We start from the raw sequence: 27638 nt of genomic DNA, 5'->3' as shown, positions 1-27638 counted from the left end.
TATTACGTTGTGGATGTTTGCACATGTTGATGTGATGAGTGTGAAGATGACAAATCATCTTTGTCAGTAATGCCTTTGGTATTTGCTCCATGTCTCATAAACATAGAAACGAAAGTAATTTACTATAACTACAAATTATGATCATTGTTATGTTGTGGATGTTTGCACATGTTGCTTTCTAAAATTTACAAATCACGATCTTGAATTTATGTATTGAGTACCATCTTGACTTACTTTACCAAAATTGTTGCATGTTGAGATTCAGGTCAACATTATACATCTTTTTTTTTTTTTGGCTATGATTAAATTTTCTTTAATGTTTTGGATGACAATATATCAATTGTATGATCCAAATATATATAATGTGCTTTCTAGATTGTACAAATAAGCTTTTAGATTATTGCTTGAAAATTTATAAATTAGGTTTCAACATTTATGTGTCAAGTAACATCTTGACCTACTTTAGTAAAATTGTTCCATGTCAAGATTCATTATATTTTATGCTATGAAAGAGTTTTCTTTAATGTTTTAAACGAGTGTATGATCGAAATATATCTAGATCGCACAAATAAGGTTTCAAAACTTTTACGTGTTACATTATGGTTGGAACTTGTGAGGCAAGGCAATTCAAACTTTTACATGTTATATTATGGTTAAAACTTGTGAGGCAAGGCAATTCAAATTAGAATATATAGTAGAATGAGATCAAATGTGAAAATAGACATTCAATAATACATATATATGTTATGTTAATCACCATCTTGACCTACTCTATTCTCATTTACCAAGTGTATGATTCTAATATATCTAGTGTGGTTGTGTATTGAATGAGAAAGTGCCTTGGTGACCTTTGACTTGTTATCGTGTCAATAAGATTCTTCATTTCTATCATGGTCGCTCGGTTTTTATGTCTTGCTTGCCTCACTGAAACATAGCAAAACCATTCAGCATCCTTGAGGATGCATTAATATATCTAGTGTGGTTGTGTATTGAATGAGAAAGTGACTTAGTGACATTAACTTGTTATCATGCCATCATGTTAATAAGATAGTTCATTTCTTTCTCGCGGTTACTCAATTTTTATCTCTTGCTCAATTTTTGTTGCTCAGGTGTTTTGACTGCCTCATGGGAACACAACAAAACCATTAAGCATCCTTGAGGATGCAAAAATCAAATCCTTCCAGTTAAGCTTCTACCACTCATTTGCATTGATGGATTTCTAGAGAAGAGGGTCATACACTATGGTCCTCGGAAGACCCTACATGGGAATCACAAGGCTCGTTTAGTAAAATTGTTCCATGTCAAGATTCATTATATTTTATGCTATGAAAGAGTTTTCTTTAATGTTTTAAACGAGTGTATGATCGAAATATATCTAGATTACACAAATAAGGTTTCGAAACTTTTACGTGTTACATTATGGTTGGAACTTGTGAGGCAAGGCAATTCAAACTTTTACATGTTATAGTATGGTTAAAACTTGTGAGGCAAGGCAATTCAAATTAGAATATATAGTAGAATGAGATCAAATGTGAAAATAGACATTCAATAATACATATATATGTTATGTCAAGCACCATCTTGACCTACTCTATTCTCATTTACCAAGTGTATGATTCTAATATATCTAGTGTGGTTGTGTATTGAATGAGAAAGTGCCTTGGTGACCTTGACTTGTTATCGTGTCAATAAGATTCTTCATTTCTATCATGGTCGCTCGGTTTTTATGTCTTGCTTGCCTCACTGAAACATAGCAAAACCATTCAGCATCCTTGAGGATGCATTAATATATCTAGTGTGGTTGTGTATTGAATGAGAAAGTGACTTAGTGACATTAACTTGTTATCATGCCATCATGTTAATAAGATAGTTCATTTCTTTCTCGCAGTTACTCAATTTTTATCTCTTGCTCAATTTTTGTTGCTCAGGTGTTTTGACTGCCTCATGGGAACACAACAAAACCATTGGGCATCCTTGAGGATGCAAAAATCAAATCCTTCCAGTTAAGCTTCTACCACTCATTTGCATTGATGGATTTCTAGAGAAGAGGGTCATACACTATGGTCCTCGGAAGACCCTACATGGGAATCACAAGGCTCGTTTAGTAAAATTGTTCCATGTCAAGATTCATTATATTTTATGCTATGAAAGAGTTTTCTTTAATGTTTTAAACGAGTGTATGATCGAAATATATCTAGATTGCACAAATAAGGTTTCGAAACTTTTACGTGTTACATTATGGTTGGAACTTGTGAGGCAAGGCAATTCAAACTTTTACATGTTATAGTATGGTTAAAACTTGTGAGGCAAGGCAATTCAAATTAGAATATATAGTAGAATGAGATCAAATGTGAAAATAGACATTCAATAATACATATATATGTTATGTCAAGCACCATCTTGACCTACTCTATTCTCATTTACCAAGTGTATGATTCTAATATATCTAGTGTGGTTGTGTATTGAATGAGAAAGTGCTTTGGTGACCTTGACTTGTTATCGTGTCAATAAGATTCTTCATTTCTATCATGGTCGCTCGGTTTTTATGTCTTGCTTGCCTCGCTGAAACATAGCAAAACCATTCAGCATCCTTGAGGATGCATTAATATATCTAGTGTGGTTGTGTATTGAATGAGAAAGTGACTTAGTGACATTAACTTGTTATCATGCCATCATGTTAATAAGATAGTTCATTTCTTTCTCGCGGTTACTCAATTTTTATCTCTTGCTCAATTTTTGTTGCTCAGGTGTTTTGACTGCCTCATGGGAACACAACAAAACCATTGGGCATCCTTGAGGATGCAAAAATCAAATCCTTCCAGTTAAGCTTCTACCACTCATTTGCATTGATGGATTTCTAGAGAAGAGGGTCATACACTATGGTCCTCGGAAGACTCTACATGGGAATCACAAGGCTCGTTTACAATTGGAAAACTGATCACATTTACATATGTAAAGGTGTCAAGTCCTTAAAGGTAGACTTGAAAATAGGGAGGACAAGGTAGAGGCATTCTTGCAAATAAGTATGGCACATCTGTTCAGATTGCTCCCTTTTTTAAAAATCTTTGTATACCTTGCTATCAAAGAGTCACACTAATGAGTCTATTTGACATCTTGCTTATCATTTAAGAGCAACATCCCCACTCTCTTCATCCCCTACAACTTGCCCCAATACACGAATTAGCAAACTAAATTTATAGATTTTTTAAATGCTTAAAGGGACCCATCGTGTGTCATGTTTGGACATGAAATTCTATTTTTCCCCTTTTGAAGGCCCTATGTAGCAATGTGCAACCCCATTAGTTTCATTTTTTTTGAATTTTTGAAAGAGGACCCTCCTAGTCGCTCTTATCGAAATTGAAACTTCTACTATATTTTTAATGTTTTAAAAAGTATTTGAAAGTATTTATTTTTATGTCTTGCCTCATATCCTACAATTATTGTCTTAATTTAAAAAAAAAACATAAAATGGCTCCCTCTCTCGGGTGCACTTCTATAAAAACAAAAGTAAAATTTTATAAATATAATTTTAATACAATTTAGTTTTATTTTTTAAACTAAAGTTTTATAACTGAAATTCTTAAAGTCTCCCTCCCCTTGCTAGTTGTACCTATTAGAGTGTGTCAAAAAATACCTTTTTTAATATAAATAAACTTCACATAAATTAAATAAGGCCCATGTGTTAATGTAGCTTTCATCCCTTGACTAATCTAAAGAAAGAGCATGCTTTTATATGTCCGCAAACTCACCAAACTTGAGAAAAATGAGTGTTTTAAAAATAGCTTTGCTCAAAAAATTATCGCCCAAATAGTGGCCTTGGCTGGATTGGTGCTTGCAGATTGGTTACCTCCTCCTCTCCTAGGTGTAGTCCCCCCAAAAAGAGGTCCTATATATTGCTATTAGAGTAACCAAGGTGTCAAATTATAGTGCCTTAGTACTAGGCTCATGAAAGTGTGTTTGGAAGCATTGTCTCTCAAGAAGGACTAAAGCTGCGTATCCTCTCATCAATTTGGAATGGGTCGTTATGCACATGGTGAAAAGAGGGCCGATGAAAGTAACTCCCAAATATACATAAGATGTCACTATATACTCGAGTTCTCCTATATCTGTGAAGTGACGTCTGGATGGGACTGCATGTGAGGTTCTAAACATCACCACCTTGGTCTTACAAAGATTACATGTAGTGCAACTAGATGTCTGTAGAGCCCCTCAGCTAAATCCAAGTGCATGTGAGTAGAGAGCCCCTCAGCTAAATCCAAGTGCGTGTGAGTGGAGAGCCCCCACTCGCATAATGTTAACACTGTCAGAGATCTCAGCTATGTAAAGGCCAATCAGTGTTGGGGAGAAATGACAACCCTGTTTCACCCCAGTTGTTGCTCAAGATCTCCTTTGACATGCCTCTTAAGACTTTAACTTGTCCTTGACTGTCTCATATAATGCCATGACACCTTATGTTATCTCAAATGGTATACCCAACTCATGCACCGTGCTTGTGGCATAATTGTGGAAGTCCATAGAGCAGTAATAAATCCATTGATTCCGTGACTTGGCCCCTTGACAATGGCTCTCAATATAAAAATATGGTCTAGTGTGGAGTATGTCCTCTTGCAGCCTTCCTGCTTTGTGGCTCCCTATCCTTGTCTCTATGCTAAGGAGCCAATATGGTCTAGTGTGGAGCATGTCCTCTTGCAGCCTTCTTGCTTTGTGGCCCCCTATCCTTGTCTCTATGCTAAGGAGCCAATATCAAACTTTTGAATAGATCCATAGAGTTTGGCCAATGTATGACCTTATATCTTTTATAAGAGTATCTATATATACCTTTTATAAGAGTATCTATATATCTAGATGAGTCTCTCCCTTTATTTTCTTCATCACCTATAATCTCTCAATCATCTTCTACATTCTCTCAATCATAAGCATGTGACACGGAATCTACCCTTTTCACCTTCTTCTAAATTCTTATTCACCTTTTACAGTCACCAACCAAATGAGCTTTCAAGAATTAATCAACACACCACATAAGTAACTTTTGCTATGAGGCCCTTAGACCTTCACACATATTTTGCACATAATTATAATTTGGTAGCGACAAATTTTAACACTTCCTCTCTAGTCATGTAGTTTTTGGGATCCAATGTGTCCCTAGGCATGCAGTACTAGACTAGGGAGGTGGGAAAGTATGGCAAAGGGCATAGGGCAATGGTAAACAATTCTTCTCTAATCATATAGTTGTAGTTATTGGGATCCAATGTGTCCCCCTAGGCTTGTGGTACTAGACTAGGGAGGTGGGAAATTATGGCAAAGGGCAAAGACGTGTGTGCTAGCGAGGGAGCAAGGGTGTTGCATCATGCATGTGCAATGTGCTCTGCAAGTAACCCCTCATGGTCTTGGGTTGTACGAGTTGTTGGGAGTCTATGTCTGGATTTAGCTCCCTCTAGTGGTCGAAGGAACTGAGTGATGTATGTAGAAGAAAACACACCATTGACAATAAAGCTAATCATTTTTCTTCATCATACATCTAATCATCATCATCATGCATGTGCAATGCGCTCTGCAAGTAACCAGTCTATGTTTGGATTTAGCTCCTCTAGTGGTGGAAAGAACTGAGTGATGTATGTAGAAGAAAACACACCATTGATCATCATCATATCATATATCTAAAAGAAGGGAAGGAGGCGGGCAGGAGGAGCATGGAGGCTCATGCGGTTCTACTATCGCCATCAGCTCTGGCTTCCTCTTCGTGTAGTAGGTCTGTGAGCGTGTCTCACATGCTCCACCACAGCCTGTGCACAGCCTTGCCTTTCAGCTCCGCCATTTTCAATCCAGCTTATGCCCCTAAAGCCGCCACTGGCCGCCCCTCTAGTGTCGCCACGTTCGCCTCGCTGGGCTTCAGCGCCGACCCTCGAATCAGGTGAGCAATGGCGTTCGTAAAACCATCATGCTTTTATGCGTAACTTAAAAAAAGGGTATTCTCTTTGGTATGGTGGTGGTTTGATCAGTATAGAGAGAGCCGCCAACAATTTGCTCAAGGATGCAGCAGCGCTTCTCCTCTACCAGGAGGTCCTCCGCGTCCCGCCCGCCCAAGCCTTCCTTAAGGTCCTCCTTGCTCTCCGCAGAGGTGACGGTAATGGCTTCAGTCCTTAGCCTTTCTTAAGTCAAGCAGTAGAATGTTTGTCTTAAAAAAGAAGAAGTTCAGCAGTAGGATTTGAATTTTAGTGAACTGTAGTGGGTGCATTAGGAAACGCATTTCAATGAAGGATACTCAGATGTGTGTTAAAACTCGTTGTAGATATCTTGGCGGTGAATGGTTTACTACTCAAGTGTGCATGGACGTGTGTGTGTTTTCATGAACCTGACCTACCAAGATATCCCAGTTCCAATGCCCAAAAGAACCAACCTTGTAACGCGCACACATTGCACCCAACATCCTTGTCCATGGTTGTCCTTGTTCCATGAAAGTTATTATTGCTTCTACTCTTCTAGATTGTTGCAAGAATGGAAGTTTGTGCTCACATTTGCATTGGGTACATAGGCCATTGCCTCTTGGAAACACTTTGGCAGCTGAAAATGTGCATTGGAGCCGAGCAATTGATACGCCATTGGCAGTGGTGACTGAGCCAAGAAAAGCTTATTTTTTTAGGACAAAAAGGAATTTGCATAGTGGGCGGGTATAACATTCACACTTGGTTTTGCATCTTGCACATTATTCCTTTTGGCATTCTTGGGGCATTTAGATTTCATGTGATCCTTGCTCCCAAGCACTTCCCCTCTTTCATGCAATCAAAAATGTTTGGACAGCTAAGGATCATCCTTTTTACCCCTCGGCTTCTTTTCAGAGCCCCCTTTTGCATCCTTGGACTCATTGGGCAAAAACTTAGGTGGCTGTCCACCCTTTTTCTGCTTATTTCTAGCTCTGAATTTTCCCTTGTATGAGCTGAATTCTTGCCTTTTTGATGCTCCCTTGCCATGTAGTTCCTTAGAAATAGTAGCTGAATATATCAGCTCCTATAAAGTGCTGTGGGGATTCATTGCAAGGCTCTTCTGGATGATTCGTTTGCAGCTCTGACTCAAATTTTCTTTTCTTCTTGTCCTCACTAATCGTCATGAAAGGTCACACCTTTTTGATGCTCCCTTGCCATGTAGTTCCTTAGAAATAGTAGCTGAATATATCAGCTCCTATAAAGTGCTGTGGGGATTCATTGCAAGGCTCTTCTGGATGATTCGTTTGCAGCTCTGACTCAAATTTTCTTTTCTTCTTGTCCTCACTAATCGTCATGAAAGGTGTGACCTTGAGAAGAATCCGCCAAAACTTTGAGATATATGAGGAAATGGACTCGCTTTCATCTTGTGTGCAACCTCTTGTGAGAGCCATGGATAGGAAGGGAGCTCATCACGATGAGACCCCATGGCTCCTTCGATGATGATCTTGACTTTTATGCCATTGAGAATCCTTATGATTGATGAGGCCTTTAATACTCTACCTTCATTGAGTTTTTTTGTACCTTCTTGAAACTACTAGTCTATGTGCTAATGTGTGCATGCTATACTTTGCTAGAGTTCTTCTTCCAAACTTGGTTGACGTGTGTGGGGTATCCTCTGTTATCCCAATAAAATGAAAAAGTACCAAACTAAAAACTTGAATTTGGGTGTGCAATAAGTACAATGAGTGGGGGAGGGGATGGAGCTCTACTACTAGGAGAATGCAAAGCTATATGCATGGAGTATACAATCATGATATGCAACCTAGCTAGCTCCATCCTGTACCATACTGGGGATATAAAATGGTATACATCAATGAAGGGGGTGTCCACAGCTCCGTGAAGAACATGCTTGGGTTTGCTCTGAAGCGAGCCAGTCGCTCCGCACCCTCTCTGTGAAACTGAGCTCTGATCTCTGTCATCTCTGTTTGGTAGAGGCGTGGTGTTCGAAAGCCAGGTGTCCTCTGTCTCCTGCGGGCTCTGAGAGTGTCTGGTCTCTGGAGAGTAATTCCCTGTTGTGTAGGGGCTGGGAGGGGGGTGGATCTCTGAAAAAATGTAGTAATCTGTGTCTGTCGTCCCCCTCCTGGAGCTGTCTGAGCCCATAATGATGTTTCTCTGTGACGCTGTATGTCTAGAATGAATCTCCCCAGTATGCGCTAGTCTGCTGCCTCAAAGAGTTGGCGTAGGGAATGTGGCTCTCTGAATAAAATGGGATATCTCTCTTTGATGGCTGTATATGCTCTGCATCTGTATACATAATGCTCCTCACTCTCCACCTCCTCTCTGCACAATCTGCATACCCTCTCCTCTCGGGGGATCTGTGCTGCTCTGCCAGTCTCGATCTCCAATCGATGTGATGAGACTCTAAGCTGACCAATAGCTACTCGGGAGCCGTGTGGTAAAAAGCCCTCCATGTATCTAGGCCTCTCTATAAATCCATCATCAGTGATACTCATGAAGTGATCTCTGTAGTACAGCATCTTCGGTGGAAGAGGCTGTGTAGGCGATATCCATGTCTTGTGTATAGAGCTGCCGTAGGTCCTGTCTCAATACTCTGTTCCTCTCACTATGAGAGAGACGGATATGTGGTGCATCCCTTGTTGGGTGTTGGACTCACACACTCACACATACAAACCTGCAAATTAGGGTTAGATGTAGGGTAGAGAAGCTCACACACAGAAATGAGAGAGAAAGAGAGAGAGCCAAAAGTGTGGTATCCACAAAATGCAAGTCAACCCTTGCATGTGTGCCACATCCATATAATATAGAAGTACAAAATATTATATGTTAGAGTGTCATTTCACACTTGATGTCCAAGGGGAAAAACCACATGGGAAAAACTGCCCTTGGTTAAGCCCTGTTCACACATAGCACTACCATAAGTGAGCATATGCCTACAAATCCCCCCTGTAGTGGAAGTGTGAACCAGATCACTCTCTGTATGAGAGTAAGCCCAAAGCTTTGCGGAAAGCTTCAAACTTTTCTCGAGGTAAAGCCTTTGTGAATAGATCTGCAACATTATCCTATGTAGGGCAATAAGATAAACTGATCTCTCCTGCATGTAGCCTCTCTCTGACATAGTGATAATGAATCTCAATGTGCTTGGTACGTGCATGAAATACTGGATTTCGTGCCACGGCCATAGCACTCTGGCTATCAGTGAGAATGGTGGTGGGTGTCTGCTGACACTCACGAAGATCAACCAATAGTCTCCTCAACCATACACAATCTACTGTAGCTGTAAAGACTGCCCTGTACTCAGCTTCACAAGTAGATGTGGCAACAGTGGGTTGCTTTTTACTCAACCAAGATATGCATGAACTGCCAAGAAAAAAACAATTCTCACTGGTGGATTGCCTGGTATCATAATCACCAGCCCAATCTGAATCACTGTATGCATAAAGCTGCAAGCTGTCCCCCCGGGATAGAACCAACCAAGATCCAGGGTACCCTTAAGATAACGAAAAATGCGTTTGACTGCTTGCCAATGCTTTGTGCCTAGGCTATGCATGAATTTGCTCAACAAAGACACCCCAAAAGATATGTCTGGCCTCGTGTTACACAAGTAAATGAGGCATCCCACTGCCTGGCTGTAAATGCCGGCCTCAAAAGGCTCTCCAATATCATGCATAGTAAGCCGTACACCTGGTTCTACCGGAGTAGAAATGGGCTTACATTATCCATGTGAAACCTTTTTAGCAAACTTTTTATGTACTTAGTTTGCTGCATAACAATGCCATCATCTGTATGCATAAACTGTATGCCGAGATAGTAGTGTAAAGGTCCCAAATCTGACATATCAAATTCAGCTTTCAAATCAGCTTTGAAATCTGAAATTTGTGCTTTGCTAGTACCTGTAATGAGCATGTCATCTACATACAAGATGACTATGAGAATATCAGCATCGGTTTTCTTCACATACAATGTGCTTTCAGCTGGACTATTCACATAACCTTGGCTGGTTAGATGAGCATGTATCTTATCATACCAAGCTCTTGGAGCTTGCTTTAACCCATACAATGCTTTGTGTAACCTGCATACTTTATGTTCCTCACCAGGAACTACAAAACCAATGGGCTGATTTACATATACTTCCTCCTGTAAATCCCCATTTAAGAATGCAGTTTTGATGTCCGATTGATGCACTATCCATCCTTTATGTGCAGCCAATGCAATCACTGATCTTATTGTGATCATTCTCGAAGTAGGAGCAAAAGGCTCTTCATAATATATTTCCTTTTTTTGGGAGTAGCCTTTAGCCACAAGTCTTGCTTTGTACCTGTCAATAGTACCATCAGACTTTCTTTTGACTTTGTACACCCACTTTGTTCCAATGACATGCTTGCCTTTAGGCAATTCCACAAGATCCCATGTATTGTTCTTCATGATAGAAGAAATTTCAGCTTGCATAGCTTGCAACCTATGCTCATTCTCATGTGCTTCTTCATAAGAAGAAGGCTCTTCTGAATCAAAGAGACCACCCATTGCTAATGCAGACTTCCCACGATGTATATTCAAGGCATGGCTGGAACTAGCCCTTGTTCTACCTGTGAGTGGAGCTGCAAGTTTGCTTTCTTGCAAAGTTTTCAGCAACCATCTTGGCACTAACTTGGCCATGTCTATGGCTGTTTGCTCTTCCCTGACAAGATCTTCCACTTCTTCCATAGAAGGGGGCTGAATGGCTGGCTGTTCCACATGTTCTACATGAGGATTTTCTTGTGTTGGGGCTGGCGGGCTGGCTGATCTGAATCCCTCCTAATTGCAATGGGTAAAAGTCCATCAAACATGTCCTGTATGCCTGTATCATTGCTTTTATACAAGCTGTACATGGGCTGTTCTGAATTTTCAGCAAATACCATATCTCTACTGACAAAAATCCTTGTTGTAGTTGGATTATAAAGACGGTATCCTTTGCTTTCATTGCTGTAGCCCACAAAAATGCATTTAATTGCTTTGTCATCTAGCTTTGTTCTGAGTTGTTCAGGCACATGTGCGTATGCCAAACACCCAAATGTACGCATATAATCCACTGTTGGCTTTCGGCTATACCAAGCCTCAAATGGTGTTATGGTTTTCAAAGCTTTTGTTGGACACCTGTTCAACACATGAGTTGCACACATTATAGCTTCCATCCAAAATTTGTGAGGCAACTTTTGTGCTTTCACCATGCATCTTGCCATCTCCATGAGAGATCTGTTTTTCCTTTCAGCTACACCATTCTGCTGCGGTGTATAAGGCACAATACATTGGTGTTTGATGCCCTTTTGAAGCATATAATCCATGAATGCATTTGACATTTATTCTCCACCTCTATCTTAGCGGAGTGTTTGGACTTTACATCCACACATATTTTCAGCCATTGCTACAAAGTGTCGAAAGCATGTAAACACATCTGCTTTCGCTTTCAAGGGGTAAGCCCAAGCAAACGTGGAGTAGTCATCAATGAATGTGACGAAGTAAAGATGCCCCCCTATGGAGCATTGGACCACATACATCACTATGTATGAGCTGTAATTTACTTTCAGCTCTAACAGCTCCATCTTTGGGGAATGGTTTTCATTGCTTCTTTCCCAAAATACACCCCACATACATGTCTTGGTGGAGACTCAAGAGGCGGCATATTATCAACCATATGATGCTTCTGCAAAAGCATCAAACTCTGAAAATTTACATGCCCAAAGCGAGCATGCCATAGCTCTGCATCATGCATAGCAGGAGTGTGGGCAGCCACTGTATTTGCATCATAAATACGCTTGTTGTAGCTGTCCAGCTTATACAAGCCTTTGTATCGTGTTCCAGAAGTGACTATTCATAACCCTTTGATGGGTCTTTTACCAAACACTTCCCATCTTCAAATTCAACCTTTAAACCTTGGTTGTTTATGGCTGAGACGGAGAGCAGATTTTTCTTTATCCCTGGAACATACAATACATTTTTCATACAAATATTGGTACCATTGGCTGCAATAAGTATGACATTGCCAATTCCCTTTACTGGATATGTGGTATGATCTGCACATGATACAGTGCGGCCATTTGAAGCATAAACCAAGTGCTGAAATACATCTTTGCATGAAGTGATGTGGCTCGAAGCACCACTATCAAAATACCATGATGCATTCTGTCTGTCAGATGCAATGCAAGACATATCAGTGTCTGAAGCACTTGGTGTGCCACTAGTGCATGTGACCAAAAAAGTGTACTCTTCCTGGATTACATTAGCTGATTGCTGTGCTTTGTCATCAGAAGAGTCTGCTACTGCATTGCCTGCTTCTTTCTTTTTCTCTTTTGCAATCCGCTTCCTACATTCACTGATGTAGTGCCCAGGCTTATGGCAGTAGTGACATTTGCCCTTCTTTTTGGGCTTGTTTGCATCCCCTTGTCAGACTTTTCACCACCAGAAGAGGGCTGTCCGTGACCAGCCTTGCTAGACTGTTGTCCCCCATGCTTAAAGCTCTTTGCTTTACCCTTATCCTTGGCTGTAAATGCCTTGTCTCCACCACGGTTGCTCGATAAGTTTGCTCTTGTTTGCTCTTCCTGTAAGAGTAAACCCACCAGCTCTTCAAAAGTGACGGGATCACCACCTCTCATTGAGAGGTTGAGAGAGGTGTGAAAGCCCAAGTAGGAAGGTGGTAAAGAATGAAGAGTGTTGGTGACCATTTGTCTGTCTGGGATAACCTCATCAATGTTGAGCAATTGTTCCTGCAAATCTTTCACTTTGGTGAGATGATCTGCCATGGAGTCACCCTCATCCATAGAAAGAAGATCCAATTGCCTCTTCAAGTAGGCAACTCTTGGCTCGTTGCGTACCTGATACATTGCTTCCAATGTGTCCCATGCAAGCGTCGATGTCTTGCAAGAACGAATGTGTGGAATAATAGTCCTTTTCATTGAAAGGGCTATCAATGACATGGCCGGCCTGTGCATCTCTAGAGTCCCATCTCTTCTGCTCGTGTGGGAGCAGGTTCTACATCAGGATCTCTTTGAGCATCTCCCCTTTGAGGCGTGGCTGGCTGTATGGTAAGTGGGCGTGTGTCATCACCACACACGATGCCCCAAAGCCCTTTGGCTACCAGCAAATTACGGATCATGAAACTCCAGAGGGAGTAGTTAGATCCATCCAACTTGTCCTCCTTGGTGAGCACACCAAATACATCTGTAGCATTCTGTGCCATGTCAACAAAATATACCTGCAAGCAAACCAAGCACCAATGTGCACTGCAAGGCAACCAAATGTCCTGTTGTACAAATGTATGCCTGCAAACCAAAGCAAGTGTAAAGCTGCACCAAATTGTCCAATTACACACAATGTGTATACATATGCGACAAATCACAGCTGTAATGTCCAACTACATGCTCCAATCTGAAAATCCCCAGTTTTTATGCACTCCAATTGCTTCAATGTGCATCTAATTGGCCAATTTTCACAAAAGCCCCAATTTTTTGCAACTGAAAGAGGCTCAATTTGCTGATTTTGACCTCAATTTTGAAAACCCCCAAATTGCAATTTTTCAAATTGGCCTCAAATTGAGAAATCCCCCAAATTGCACCTGCAATTTGCAATTTTCCTTTGAATCTGACCTGCACAGAAGTGTCTGCAAAATTTGAATATTTCAATGCATATTTTCACTCACATGGAAAGTGCCTGCAGGCGAGTGCAGTACAGATGGCAGGGACTTCTCTTGCAGGCGTCAGTCCAGGTCCAGATGTGTTGCTTTGTTGGAAGAGCTGACGTTTGTGGAGCCTTAGTAAGAGCAGCTGGCGCACGAGCAGACCTAACAAGCTCTTTATGATTGATCACAGTGCACGCACTGAGTGCTGAAGAGTAGCATGTCTCAACAAGGCAGGCCAGGTGCAGGTGTTGTGCCAGGCAAGCGCAGGCAGAGGCGGGCGCTGGGTAGGTGTCGGGCCAGTTAGAGGCGGGCCCAGGTGCAGGTGTTGGGCCAGGCGGAGGGTGCGAACAGCGGACGGAGGCGGCGCTGGGCGCGAACAGCAGAAGGCGCAAGGTGAGCGTGTAGGTGCAGACGAAGGCGACGGCTCGAACGTGCTGGAGTCGTGAGCCGGGCACGTGCGACCGTAATGGACCAGGGCCCGAACGGGCTGCAGTCGTGAGCAGCGACGGCGGGGCGGCTACTAGCGGGCCGGAATGGAGCCTCGGACGGGAGGTGCTGCTGGGCGGCCGTAACGGAGTATGGGCAGCCGTAACGGAATAGCGACAGTGACTTTGGTCGGCCGGAACGGAACGGCGAGGGCGGCCGGAACGGAACCGTGGCGGCGCGGCTCTGGGCGGCCGGAACGGAGCGCTGACGGGCGGACGCGCTTCGGGCAGCACTGTCGCCGCCGGCTGGAGAGGGAGGTGCCGCCGGCTTCTGGTGGCCTGAACTGGCGGAGGAAACGGACGGCGACGGAATTCCGCAGAGCGACGGAAATCTGCCGGTTTTCTTCCAGCGGCAGATTTTCAGGGCTAGCTCCCAGCTCCCAGCTCCCAGCTCTGATACCAATTGTTGGGTGTTGGACTCACACACTCACACATACAAACCTGTAAATTAGGGTTAGATGCAGGGTAGAGAAGCTCACACACAGAAATGAGAGAGAAAGAGAGAGAGCCAAAAGTGTGGTATCCACAAAATGCAAGTCAACCCTTGCATGTGTGCCACATCCATATAATATAGAAGTACAAAATATTATATGTTAAGAGTGTCCTTTCACACTTGATGTCCAAGGAGAAAAACCACATGGGAAAAAGTGCCCTTGGTTAAGCCCTGTTCACACATAGCACTACCATAAGTGAGCATATGCCTACATCCCTGTCATACTGGAATGGTGGTAGATGATCCATGTCTAGGCCATGCTGTGAGAACCAATGTGTGACCTGTGCATACCATGATCCTCTGTCTCCTGCCTCAGCCAGCTGTCTAGATGCCTCGAAAGCTCTGTATGACAATCTGTCCTGTGGCAGCTCTCTGAATCTATCTAGCAGGCATATAGTCTGGAATATGGCCTCTACCATCATAGGAGGCGCAGCAAACTCTGCTCGGATAATGTCATGAGGTGCTAACGGTTTGCTGCGTATCATGCGTGCCATCACGAGGGCCTATGGTCTCTCTCTCTCTGTGTCCACCAATGGGTAGCAAGGCCTGGCGCCCATACCGCTACTCCATACATTAGTGCCGGCGTGACTAATGTGTCAAATAGCCACCCCTTTGTCTGGGGCTCTTGAAAATGCGCCTGGTGGCACAGTCTCTCTAGCATAGCCAATGCTGCATATCCCCGTGTCAATCTAGCTCTGCCTGCTGAACCCATGGTGAAGCGCGTGGCTGGTGCAGAGAAGGTAACCCCTAGGTACACGCATGATGTCACCACCTCCACCTAGCGTCCTGCGAGAGTGGATGTCAGCTGACTCCTGCCCTGTCTCGATGTATGAAAGACCATAACCTTGGTTTTCCCAAGGTTCACAGTAAGACCCCATTGTGTGCAGAAATCATCGAGTGCATGTAGATGCTGCTGTAGACCTCCTGGAGACTCAGACACTAATACAATATCATCAGCATAAAGCATAATATGTACTGAGGTACCTGCTAGATCAACTCCATCTCCGCCTCCCCGTGTAATGAAGTCAGCCACCTCATCAATGTATAACCCAAATTGCGTGGGGGAAAGTGGGCATCCTTGCTTCACACCAATGGTGCTAGCAATAGTCTCGAACATACCTCCTGGGCATCTGACTCGCCCAAAAACCTGCTCATATAATGCATAGATGCCCCATGTCATATCTGCTGGTATGCCAAGAGACTGCAGGCGCTGAAATAGCCTCTCTCGTGGTACTATGTCAAATGCCTTGCGGAAATCCACAAAGCAGCAATAGAGCTTTCTCTTCCTCACTCTGGCAGTGAATACATGGTCAGTGGTAGAGAAAGCTCTCCTGAAGCCTGCCTGCCCTGATGAGCGTAAACCTGCTCGCTTAGCATATAAGCTAAGCTCTTGCTCCAACAGTGCACCATAGAGTTTGGCCAACACGTGGCCAACCATAACCGTCCTGCAGTTGCTTGGATCGAGCATATCCCTTGTTTTGTGGATCGGCACAATGGTGTGCATCGTCCACTCCGTAGGCAAACCCTCTGCTAGTGCCCTGTTAAACAGGTGTGCAAGAAAAGGAGCCAAAGAATCTACTGCATATATGAGATGCTCACCCTGTAGGCCCATATGGTCGGCGGCCTGTCCATGTTGTAGGTGGCGGATAGCTTCCTTTACCATTGAGTGGGTAAAGAAGCTAGCTGTGGTAGGTTGAGGCTCCTGTGGCTGAGGTATAGGTGGCTGCTGTGGGGTGTGGGATAGGCCCTCTGCATATGTGTGCCATGTCTGTGGGTCTGCAATGGGTGTCGGTGTCCGAGGCTCTCTAAAGTGCCGCCATGAGATAGGGCTATCTCTACTCATGAAGAAATGGAAGATCTCTAGCTCCTGTATCTCTGCGAAGGCCCGCCTTTTGCGGCGAGTAAGTCTCCTCATCTCTCTCCTCGACTCCTGCTCTATGATGGCTCCCAAGGCTCTCTGTATGCAGAGCCGTGAGTATAGGGCTCTGCACTCGTCATCATACCATCTGTTCTGGGGCATAGTCCCAGATCTCGCAGGCTCTCCTGAGTGGACACGATGTGGGAGGCTCTGTAATGCAGCCGTGTGTAGGAGTGATGTCAGCTGGGCTGTAATGGTATCCATAGGTGCCAGGGGATCCATGAGTAGGAGCCCATCCTCTACTCTGCCAGTGTATATGTCTGCCATGCCATGTGTGAAGTAGATGGCAGTGTGTGGCGTCGGTATGTGGGGGGTTGGTGATACTGGTGATCCGGCTAGTGAAAATGCCAAGTATGTATGATTAGCCCCAATAGGATGAGGTGGGATGATGGAGAATGAGGTGACAAGTTGTGATGCCTCCAAAGACCCCATAATGTAGTCTACCACCGTGCCTCTGGTCCGTGTATGAACCCCATGTGGGAAGCATGTCAGCCCTCCTAATCCCGGCCACTCTAGCATCCCGTTATAAATAACGAGATGATGCCTGGCTCCCAGCTCTAGTAAGTGGTCCCCATAATGTCCTCTGTTTGGTCCAGTGTCCTTTGATGCCCGACTAGCCCCTATCTCCTTCGGATCCACAGGGTGGAGGATCTCCATGTCATCATAGTCATACACCTCACACTGTCTGCTCTGTGTGGGCATTGAAGTCACCCGTAAGAAATACCTCCCCTAGTGTAGAATAATGCATAATCTCCTCTGACAGACAAGTGTATGGCGAGGCTCCTGTCTCCTCCTTCTGTGGCATGTCCTTTGTAATGACATAGGAGGATCCTGGTGGAGGAAAGTAACATAAGGCTATGTATATAACCCTGTCCTGTGAGAGCTATAAGCTGATCCACATGTATCTGGCCTCTGGATCCTGACTCTCAGTCTCCCCCGTAGCTCCCGTCTGAATAGAACTGCTACTCCCCCCGACCCTCTCGAGGTACCCTGGTGTGTGGTCCTCTTGTATGCTGACTCCCACTGGAATCCCTCTACTCGAGGTAGCCCTCTCTCTGGGCTCTGACGTGTCTATGTCAGAAGTATGATGTCTCTCCTCACCCTAACATGCTCCAGTCGTCCAGGCTGCACCCATAGTGAACCATTACAGTTCCATACTGCCATGTGTAGCTCTATCAGTGGCCTGGTCTGTGTCCCATAGGCCCCAAACCGCTAATCCATGGGCGGGCCATCAATGATGACCCGACCATCTCGATAGAAGGCCTTCTTGCCTTCTCTCCTCGCGTGTAAGACTCGTGGCATGCAAGCTCTCCTATGCCCTAGCTGCATCCTTGTGAGATCATCATCCAAGAAAATAGGAGCTCCCTCTAAGCCTTGTAGTATGACCCTCTTCCTCATGAAGATGGTGCGTGCCTCCACATCCTGAAACTGTATGATGAGAGCTCTCTTCTTTGTCATGTCTTTCCCGGCCCTCCAAGCTTTGAGGAAGGGGGGGGGGCGGGGGTTCCCTCATGTGAGTATCCAAGTCGTGTGCATAGTGTCCGCCCATCCCCTCGCTGATAGAGTCGGCTACCTCGGGAATCCCCGTGACTCTCACATTGAGTCTACGAGCATGTCGCATCCGCTCCTCCTCAGTGGTGGTGTTGACGATTTGGAGCCCTTCTTTTTGGGCATCCTCTTTCACTTCCTTTTTGATGTTCCACTTCACCACTTCTACCCAACCCTCCCTTGTTGCCTCCATCTTACCTTCTAGGCTCTTGGTGATTGCCTTGGTGAGTTCCTTTGATGGCCTCTTTGTCAACTTCCACAATCTCCCCCTCCTCCCGTGGTGGTCGGTCCCGTAGATAGATCACCTCCGCTTTGAGGATGTCGATTTCGTCCTTCATAGTGTCCCGTTCCTTCTTCCATCCCTCTTTCTCCTCTTTCCATGCTTCTTTCTCCTTCTTCCTTCCTTCCTTCTCTTTCTCCCTCTCCTTCTCCCAAGTCTCCTTCTCCCTTTTCCAAGCTTCCTTCTCTTTTTGTAAAGCTTCGATCTTCTTCTCGACTTTGGAAAGTCGGTTGATGATGTTGTTGATGGCGGAGTCCACCGTCTTCTTGTTTTCTCTGATGGAGATGTTCAGCTTATCCTCCATTTTGACTATCTCCTCTTTGCTTGCACCCTTGGCCATGTCGATGTACCTCGGAGAGATAGAACCCTAACACTTATTTTGCTGCCTTGGAGGCATGGGCAAGGGTGGATGAGGAAAGGGTAGCGAACATAACCTGGATTGGGCTGGGGCTTCACATGGCGGCAGCAGCAGCACATGCGGTGACCAAAACGAAGTGACGGGGAGGGGATGCGCAGGTGACGGGGAGAGAGAAAGCGCAGGCGACGGGGAGAGAAAGAGAGAGAGGCGACGGGGAGAGAGATGCGAAGGCGACGGGGGAGAGAGAGAGAGAGAGAAAGAGAGTTGGGCATCGGGGAGAGAGGTGTGAGGGGATGCGCAGGTGAGAGAGAGAGAGAGAGAGAGAGAGAGGGCAGGGGGTCGGCGGGAGAGAGGGCGGGGGGAAGGGCTGGCGCAGAGGGGGTTGCTGGCGGGAGGGGGTTGGCGCAGAGGGGGCGCAGAGGAGGGCTGGCGCAGAGGAGGGGAGAGAGGGCGCAGGTGGGGGAGAGAGAGAGAGAGAGAGAGAGAGAGAGAGTTGTATTAACGTCTTCAAAAGGCCAAAATGACCTATGAGACCAAAAGGTTACATGAACAGTCACCATCGCCTCACGCCGGTGTGCCACCTGTGTTGGAGTGAGATCATCTGCCATGTACACCTGTGTGCCCTTGAGGGCAGCCCGCTTGTCTAAGAAGGCCTGTCTGCTGGTGGCATCAGGGAATCTAATGATGAGGGGTCGCTCTCGTGTCATAGCCTTTCCTGCCCTCCATGTGTCTGCAAGGGGGGGGGGGGGGGGGGCGATCCCGTCCACTCCTAGCATTTGGCAAAGTGTCATGGCATCCTCCTTTGGGGAAGCCCCCGCCTGTAGCCCCCGTACTCGCACATGGAGGGCCCTATCCTTCCTGCGTTTCTCCTGCTCGAGAGTCTCATTAATGATGCTCTGCGGGGGTTTGTGCTTCTTCACCACCTCCACCCAATCTTTCTTTGTGGTCTGCAGTTCTTCCCGCAGCTTATCACTCGCAGCTTTCAACTGCTCCAAGTCAGTCCTTAAACCCTCCTGAATATTCAGTTCCCCTTCCTCCACTGTGTGGTCCTTGACCGTAGCCTTAGGGGCTTCCATTTCTGCCCGGAGTTCCCCTATCATTGGGGCAGCTTCTGGCATTCCTGTTTGTTGCAGCTGGGTCTCTTTCAACATCTGAATCACCTCTTCCTGGTGGTTCACTTGGGCTGTCAGTTCTTCAATCCTGTTGTTCTTTCCTTGTATCTCCTTGCGGAGGCCTTCCAACTGTGTTTCATGTTGGTTCAGGACCCTGTCTAGCACCTTCTTTTGTTCGCCCAGTAATTTCTTGGTGTTGTCCTCCACTGTCTTGATGTATGCCTCCAGCTCCTGTAGGTTCATTGTGTTATTTCCCCTAGTTGCTGCCTTGGGGGCCTGAGCAAGGGCAGGCGGAACACGCAGTCGAATGCGCCTGTGTACAGCACGGAAGCAGGGGCGCAGGGCGGAACACGCAGTGAGTGGAAGTGCGCCTGTGTACAGCGCGAGCAGGTCAGCACAGCAGCGCTGCCAGCACTGGTGTGCAGTGTAAGCAGGGCAGCGGCGAACAGTGCGAGAGCGAGGGAGACCAACAGCGCGCGCAGAGACAGAGAGAGAGAGAGAGAGAGAGAGAGAGAGAGAGAGAGAGAGAGAGAGAGAGAGAGAGAGAGATTTTATTAACGTCTTCCAAAAGACCGAACTCGGCCTATGAGACAAATCGGAGAGAGAGATTCACCACATGATGCAGAAGTGGAGAGAGAAGGGAAGAGAAACATCCACCACAAGAGAGAGAGAGAGAGAGAGAGAGAGAGAGAGTCATTATATGGATCATGCAGATGGATGGAAGCTGTTAGATGCCTATGGAGAGTTCTACAAGCTCATGGCTGCCGGCCATTTTTTGAGGTTTGCTGCAAAAGTCTTACTACACTACGCATAGAATAAGGTTATATGCCCGAGTTCTTTCTGCTAAGAAACGTGCTGTTAAGTTAAACATGCTTCTTTTGACGTTTTTGCTAGCAATGAACTAAATTCTTTTGTTTATGGTTGCAATACTGCCATATGAATCATATCCACCTGAAGGCTTTTTATGCTTGAGAAGTTCTTGCTCTGAGCAACATTTTTCCATTTCCTTTATTTCAAGTACTACCTATATAGCTTTCATTTTCAGTCCACATTTCCTCGAGTCGTGCTTCAATTGTGGTCTTTTATGTGGTCTACAATCTTCCTTACCCCTCTCCTCGTTAGATGTCAATTTCCACCTGTCCTACGTCTGGGCTTTCTGGATTTTAAAGCTTAGATGTTGTTATAAGGGGAATGCGAGGAAGATTGTAATTTCTACCTCTCCTACATCTGGGCTTTCCGGATTTTAAAGGTTAGATGTTGTTATAAGGGGAATGCGAGAAAGAAAGTCAAAGGAAGAACATATGACAGAGGAGGAAATGTCAATGTGGATAAGGCTTCACCATACCTGCCTTGAGTTAATCTATTTTGATCCTGGGAAAAGCAGGCTTGCTGTGAAGGGGGACAAGAAGGGGTAAAGGTAGTTGTTTCCTCATTGAGATGTGTTTGTGGACTGAAGAGGTGGGAGAGATGAGGGGGATAAAAGGTGGTGGAGGTGTGTGATTAGTAGGGCAAGCGATTTACCACTGACAGAGATAAGGAGGGTGTCTAGATAAGGCTGCACCATTTGCATGGGGACGAGGTAAGAAGGGGTGATGGGGTGGGTAGGCTTGTAAGCTCAAGGCAAGAAGAAACTTAGAGGATTCTGGTGTCTTCCTTTTGAAAGAGATCCATTAGAGGAAGGAGTGTATGTGCAAGCTGCTGGCTTGTACTTGATAGCTTACAGGATTTTACTTGATAGCTTAAGAGGATTTTCTATTGGTTTGTGATTTATTGCTGATATACAGTTGGTCTTTGACATTCTTGGTGACGTACCTGTCCCCAACTCCCTTCCATTAAACGTCAGCATGCCTCATGTGGTAATCACTGTGCTTATAATGCAGCTGGGAAGACTTGGTTTTGGAGGGCATCTTAGCTGGGGAAGGAAACCCTTTTGCAGAGGCCTTAGCAAATGTGGGGAATCCAAGGAGTAAATGGTCAGGAGGAGCCCCCCCTTCATTGCAGGCTGCAGCTGCTGCAGATCTGGATAGCTTGCAGCGCCTTAGCGTCACAGAAAGCACCTTGGTGGGCTGGGTATCTGCTCTTAACCCAGCCTTTCTACTTTTATGGCTTTAAAATTCAACTTTTGGTGAAGTGAAGTTGGTCTCTTGCTGGGCTGGTATCTACTGTAGACCCAATTTTATGGCTCTAACATTAAATTTTTGGTGAAAATTAATATGCTCCCTTCTTCTAAGGGATTTTTATCATATGTTGTGGCGGTGATTGGTTTCACATCAGGTGACAGATTTAGTTCCCGATGTCCGGCCAGAATGGAGAGTGGCAGCTGAATCCACCCTAAGCAGTCGTGACATTAAAAAAGTCTCAACTCCTATAGGCAAGGAAAGAAGCTCGTGTGATTTGAATTCTTCAACATCAGGTGTGCCTTAAAAGAAAAAAAAGTTACCACAAAAATGTCTACCTTGTGAAATTTTGTTGCAGTATCGAGGTCATTGGTATATAACATCTTAGCTGAATGGGTGTGCCCTCAGCACGAGGCGTGTGTGCGTGTGGGAACGGTGTGGGGGAGGACAGATGTGTTAGAAATTAACACACCACCCTTAGCCATATGTGCTTGGAGTTAAGCTTGCCTGTTTGTAAGGTCCCCTCTACGAGGATAAGCCAATTTGAGCAATCTCTAGAGCTGGAAGGTAAGAGGTCTGATAGCTAAAAGAGCTATGTGGAAGGTGAGTTCAGCTTCTTGTGAGCAAAAGCTTCAGATCATGTCTGCTGGCACCTGTGTATCCTTGCATGAGAGAAGAAGAATTTGTGAGCTCTCAAGGCGGTCATGCAAGCTGCTCGTCCCCCTTAGTCTGCAATTGATCTGTGCCAAAGAGAAAAGAGAAGCTTGAAGTGTCTTAAGTCCTGTTGGGATGGACAGGCATATTGCAAGATAATGGGGCAGATACCTAAATGGGGAACCAACAATGATTGGTCAATGGGGCAGTTGATGACCATGGAATGCAGGGCACCACGATCACCGGCAGACCTGAGATATTGAACTGAAAGCAGTGTGGTGTTTGCTGCACGATAACCATCACAAGGTCCTTACGCCAAAGACGATTCACATATGATGAGGGACCTTGAAACAACTGGGTCGGTTTAGCTCCATCCGAGTGTTAATTATCAAGTGGTGGAGCTTGATCAATTTTGTGGCAATGGGGCATGAGGTATACTGACTTCCCTAGTTTGTTGTGCTGTTGAATCCTCTTGTTAATCCTGGTATAAAGTGTCACATGGATTTGGCATCATTGGTTTGTTGCTGCCCTGCCATCAAGCAATCTGTTGCTTATGCTCCCTTATCTATTTCCATTCGAAGTGCTCCATGTGGGTCACCTGTGCTTGCCCTAGGGCATTGTGCTTTTGGGATGGCATTAGCTAGGCATCCCTGTAAACTCCTCCTGCTGAAGAAAGCTGGCACCATCTAGGTGGGGGAGGGATCCTTGCTACAGGAGCAACTATGGATTGGGAACAATGAACCAAAGTTACAAATTACCTACTGCGCATGGTGACCTTAGTGCAGGAGTCCTAGGTGACCTGATCACCTGTCCAAGACTCCAACATGCTACCTAGTTGTTTGTAGTAATAGGTTGTGTTGTTCTGTTTGGGGGGCCAAGGAAGTAGACTGTGGCATGGAATCCATGAATGTAAGTGATGCCAGAAAAAAATACGTGCCGAATGGGATGAAGAATGAGATGTTTTTAGCAATGAACTGAGGGGCTGCTTTTATATGCACTTTTGCTGCTGGTGGGTTGAGATTAACTGCTGTCGGCCAGATCAGATTGCTCACGGCCAGCTATTTTTAGCATTAAATACTATGCATGCTTGTCATTGCTTCTCATGTGATGCTCCTGCTGGCCGACTGCAGTAATTACGTGCTGACTGGACCTTTAAGGCTTTGTATGCCTCTTGCTTGTGGCTTTTGCTGCCCTCCAGCCCAAGACTCCTAGGCTGGCCTAGAGCCTTTTCATCCTTTTGCTAAGCCTTTTCTAAATGCTCCTAAATGTTTGCTAATGCTAGGATAACCTGCATGAATGACTGTTCTTCAAGTGGGTTAAGTGACAGACTCTGACACCTACCGCATGAATGACTGTTCTTCAAGTGGGTTAAGTGACAGACTCTGACACCTACCGCTTGGAATGACCTACACAGCTCGTGCTTGACATGTCCTTGGACAAGGGCTGACAATGGGGTCATGGCGTATGACAAAGGTTTCTAAAAAAGGTATTACTTCTGTATAAGTATAGCATTGATGATGAGCCAGTGTGTCACACTGCACCTCAGTGCATGGGTGCATGTGACACCATTTTAGCCTTGTTGTCTGCCCTATATATACTCTGACGTGTAGGTTTGCACTATACACCCATGTACCATGGTGTCTTCCCCGTTCATCTCTTGACTCTGCTCCTCCCCCCTAAGTGTCCCATACCATTGGGCCTTGGAAGACAAAAAGCAGCCCCCACAGATTAGAACCCGAAAGATCCATGTGATGGATTTTCTCCTCTCCTTCCGGCGTGATCTGCCACTTAATTCCAATAGGTATGGCTCTGATACCAATGTCAAGCCCCCAAGCTAACAGACCCTGTGATTAAGTATAAACAAACAAAGTCTCGTGGATCTAGCTCACCGCCCAACCATAGAGCCATTCAGGCTCACCCCCGAGCACAAGGGGATAGTAGCATGAAAGCATAGTTGTCACGGTACGAAAATGGGTAATGCAATACCAAAGGTCTCCGAGTGTAGCGTTTATGACTAAGGGACCGTCCTTGCACAAATATGAGCAGTGCATCTAGGGTGATAAAAATGGCCATGTCCAAATCTTCTCCCTTGTACATAACTTGAGGATCTGACTGTCTAGCCTACCTATACTAGGGAGCTCATCAAGTTTAGCAGAGGGGGATGTCATGTGCATGTTTGCCCATGGACAAATCCAGATGTAGTCTAGAAGAGGCAACCAGTAAAAGATAACTAGAACTAGGATTGTGGAGCACAGAGTGTAGATTTGCTAGGGAGAACTTGGAGAAGACCAGAAGGTCTTGTCGGCTGAGAACAAGAGTGGTCGCTGCATGGTGGAAGACAGGCGCATCAGCGTTTGTATGGTTTGGTCCAGTTGGCTGGCCGACTGCTGGTCGGCCAGCACTTCAATGTTCCAAAGAGACTATATAAGGCCTAGTTGCTCCTCAATGTAATCATTCATTCCTTTATGGGGTGGATCATTAGGGTCCAAGTAGGGACTAGACTTTTGGGTGTTTATCACCTTTTCTTCAAGGCAGCCTAGGGCTGTGGACTGAGTATCTTTTTGTACCATATGAATATACTGAATTTCCAGCACATCTCTCTCTCTCTACTCTCTCTCCATATCTGCGTTTTTGCATCAGCATGTTCCCAGGAGTGTTTGGGGCTGAAAGAAGACTCCCAGAGCTTACGCGTGTTACAAGTACTCTCCCCCTTCTTACAGGTACCTCCATTGTGATCGATGGAGCACGGAGTATGCATACTCTTGCACTCAGGCAGAGTGGCAGTACATGGAGGGCAGATCCACGCCCACTTGGCGCGACTCCGCACCAGGACAGATTGTGACTATTCCTCGTCTAAGCCCACGCCCAAGACTCTTCGAGTGGAGGGCAGTTCCACCTCACATAGAGATTGACATGAGGATTGTCTCATGGAACATTTAGGGCTTAGGGGGGCCTCAGTGCTTTTAGAGACGAGGCATCCTTAGAGGAGAGATGCATCGAGCTATGGTGGGGGGATCTATCGACAATCTTTTCCTTTAGGAGCACCATCTTACTGAGGGGCGTACCCGTCGCTGCGGGAAGATTCTACTAGGCAGGAGTCATAATTTTTGATCTCCATCCTTCGGCCCTTTCGGGACGCAGGGAGGAGTGTGTTCTTTGTCAGGAGTAGCTTCTGCCGTCTGTGATAGGATCAGGGGTCATAGTTCCAGGACGTGCTCAGTGGGTTACCATTCTGATTGGAGAGGATAGCGTTGGCTTCCTCAACATTTATGCCCTGAATGCAGGTAGAGCTATCTTTTGGAGCACTGTCCGACAAGCCCTTCCCTAGGCTGATTTTTGGTGCATGGGCGGTGACTTCAACATGATAGAGGCAGCAGAGGATAGACTTGGAGGTGGCACGGCCAGTGTCTCAGGGGTGGAGTACTCTGCATGGGAGGAGATGATACTGATACTTAGGGGATAGGACCCTTGGCATTTTCCAAAGTTTGGGCGTAGCCCTGGTAGTCTTAGCTTTTCTCGATTGGATAGGCGGAGCACCGGCCCCAACCTCTCTCGGCTGGACAGGTTCGATGCTGACGAGTGGGCTTGTAGCCGTGGAGGCATGGTTGGTATTCTGGCAGGCACTACATTTTCAGATCATGCCCCAGTTATTCTGTCCCTAGAGGACCCATGGAGGCATGACAGACATGCGAGCTCCAAGATTCCAGACAGCCTCATTCAGGACCCCGAGATTTGTACCCCGAGATTTGTAGCGGGTCTATACTTTTCCTCAAGATTTGCAGCGTGCACTTTGGATGAGGGCCTTGGGGAGGTTAGCATTTTCTTACAGGAGGCAGCCTAGAGGAGATTGGAGGGATTTCGGGAGCAAGAGAGGAGTCTGAGGAGGGGCCTAGCCTCTTTACAGCATCTTCAGGAGAGTTCCCCGGACAGCCCGTGGATTGAGAGTCAGATCGCAGTTGCCCACACGGAGATTCGGTCCATTGAGGAGAGGAGGTGGAGTATAGATACCATGCCAGGGTCTCATGCTGGACTTAGGCCGGCGACAGAGTTACTGGAGACCTCTTTGAGATAGCCGGCCCTCACAGGAGGAGAGACGGTATTCACAGGCTACGTGGCCAGGATGGAGTTATTGTTTCCGATCCCTTGCAGGTGAGAGCCATCGCCACGGATTTGTTCTAGTCTCTTCTCACTGGTGCCCCATTATCCCCCCAGGTGATGGATGCGTGCGGAAGAGTCTGGAGACACATGAGAGAGGTGGTTCCCCCCTCCCTTAGGTCTTTCTTATTGATCCCTTTCACTGCAGAGGAGCTGGTGGAGCCGGTGAAGGCATTACCCAGGGGCAAATGCCCGGGGGCGGATGGGCTTCCTGCTTGTTTCTTTCTTTGCCATTGGGACCTCATGGAAGGTGGCCTTTGCGCTACCTTCAATGAGATTATGCTCACAGGTGCCATGCCACATAGGCTCACAGAGGGCTTGATACATTTGATTCCCAAGGAGGGTGGTGATAGATTGGAGATTCGGCAGTGGAGATCCATCACCCTTCTAGGGACGGCCTACAAGATTTTGGCCAAGGTGGACAACATCTTTACCTTTTGGGAGGCTAGGATGCGACAATAGGACCTCATTGTGCTACTCCTTGACTTTGAGAAAGCTTATGATAGGGTGGATTGGAGCTTTCTGGAGGGCACTATGAGCCGGATGGGATTCCCGATGGAGTGGATTCGCAGAGTCTCAGGGCTTTATTCAGCATCTCACAGCCAGGTTCTCATTCAGGGAGCCCGAGGCGACAGATTCCCCCTTTCCCGCTCGGTTCGACAGGGCTGTCCTTTGGCACCATACCTCTTTCTATTTGTCGCCGAGGCCATGAGTAGTTTTCTCTCCGCCCAGGAGACCAGACTTCAGGGATTGCACCTTCCCCTCTGCACGCAGGAGGAGCTGCTGCACTCAGAGTTTGCAGACGACACAGCAGCCTACCTTGCTGGAGATGTTGGGAATCTCCAAAGATTCACGGAGGCGATAGAGATTTTTTGCCGTGCATCAGGAGCACAGATTAACTGGCACAAGTCGTGTGGTTTTTGGGTAG

The 27638-nt window shown here is 45.8% G+C and overlaps 1 protein-coding gene and 1 pseudogene across 2 annotated transcripts in view; one reads left to right on the top strand and one right to left on the bottom strand.

The window, feature by feature from the left end:
- Positions 1 to 5570: 5570 nt before the first annotated feature.
- The window catches only part of LOC147609707 (uncharacterized), a 55824-nt gene continuing 33756 nt past the window's right edge, over positions 5571 to 27638 (top strand). Inside the window, exons 1-5 of one of the 2 annotated variants that reach the window (XM_086786854.1) lie at positions 5571 to 5911; positions 6000 to 6124; positions 20498 to 20564; positions 21665 to 21854; positions 22059 to 22197. In XM_086786854.1, coding sequence (XP_086642980.1) covers positions 5691 to 5911; positions 6000 to 6124; positions 20498 to 20564; positions 21665 to 21854; positions 22059 to 22197 — 742 coding nt within the window. In that variant the 5' untranslated portion in view covers positions 5571 to 5690. The remainder of the gene's footprint in view (positions 5912 to 5999; positions 6125 to 20497; positions 20565 to 21664; positions 21855 to 22058; positions 22198 to 27638) is intronic. The other variant, XM_086786853.1, reaches the window with a different exon arrangement.
- On the bottom strand, positions 17685 to 18950 carry LOC147609708 (uncharacterized; annotated as a pseudogene).

The sequence above is a fragment of the Cibotium barometz genome, chromosome 50 (genome assembly GCF_041138505.1).
Source record: "Cibotium barometz isolate CiBa-2024 chromosome 50, ASM4113850v1, whole genome shotgun sequence".
NCBI lineage: Eukaryota > Viridiplantae > Streptophyta > Polypodiopsida > Cyatheales > Cibotiaceae > Cibotium > Cibotium barometz.
This window is presented reverse-complemented; position numbering and strand designations above follow the sequence as displayed.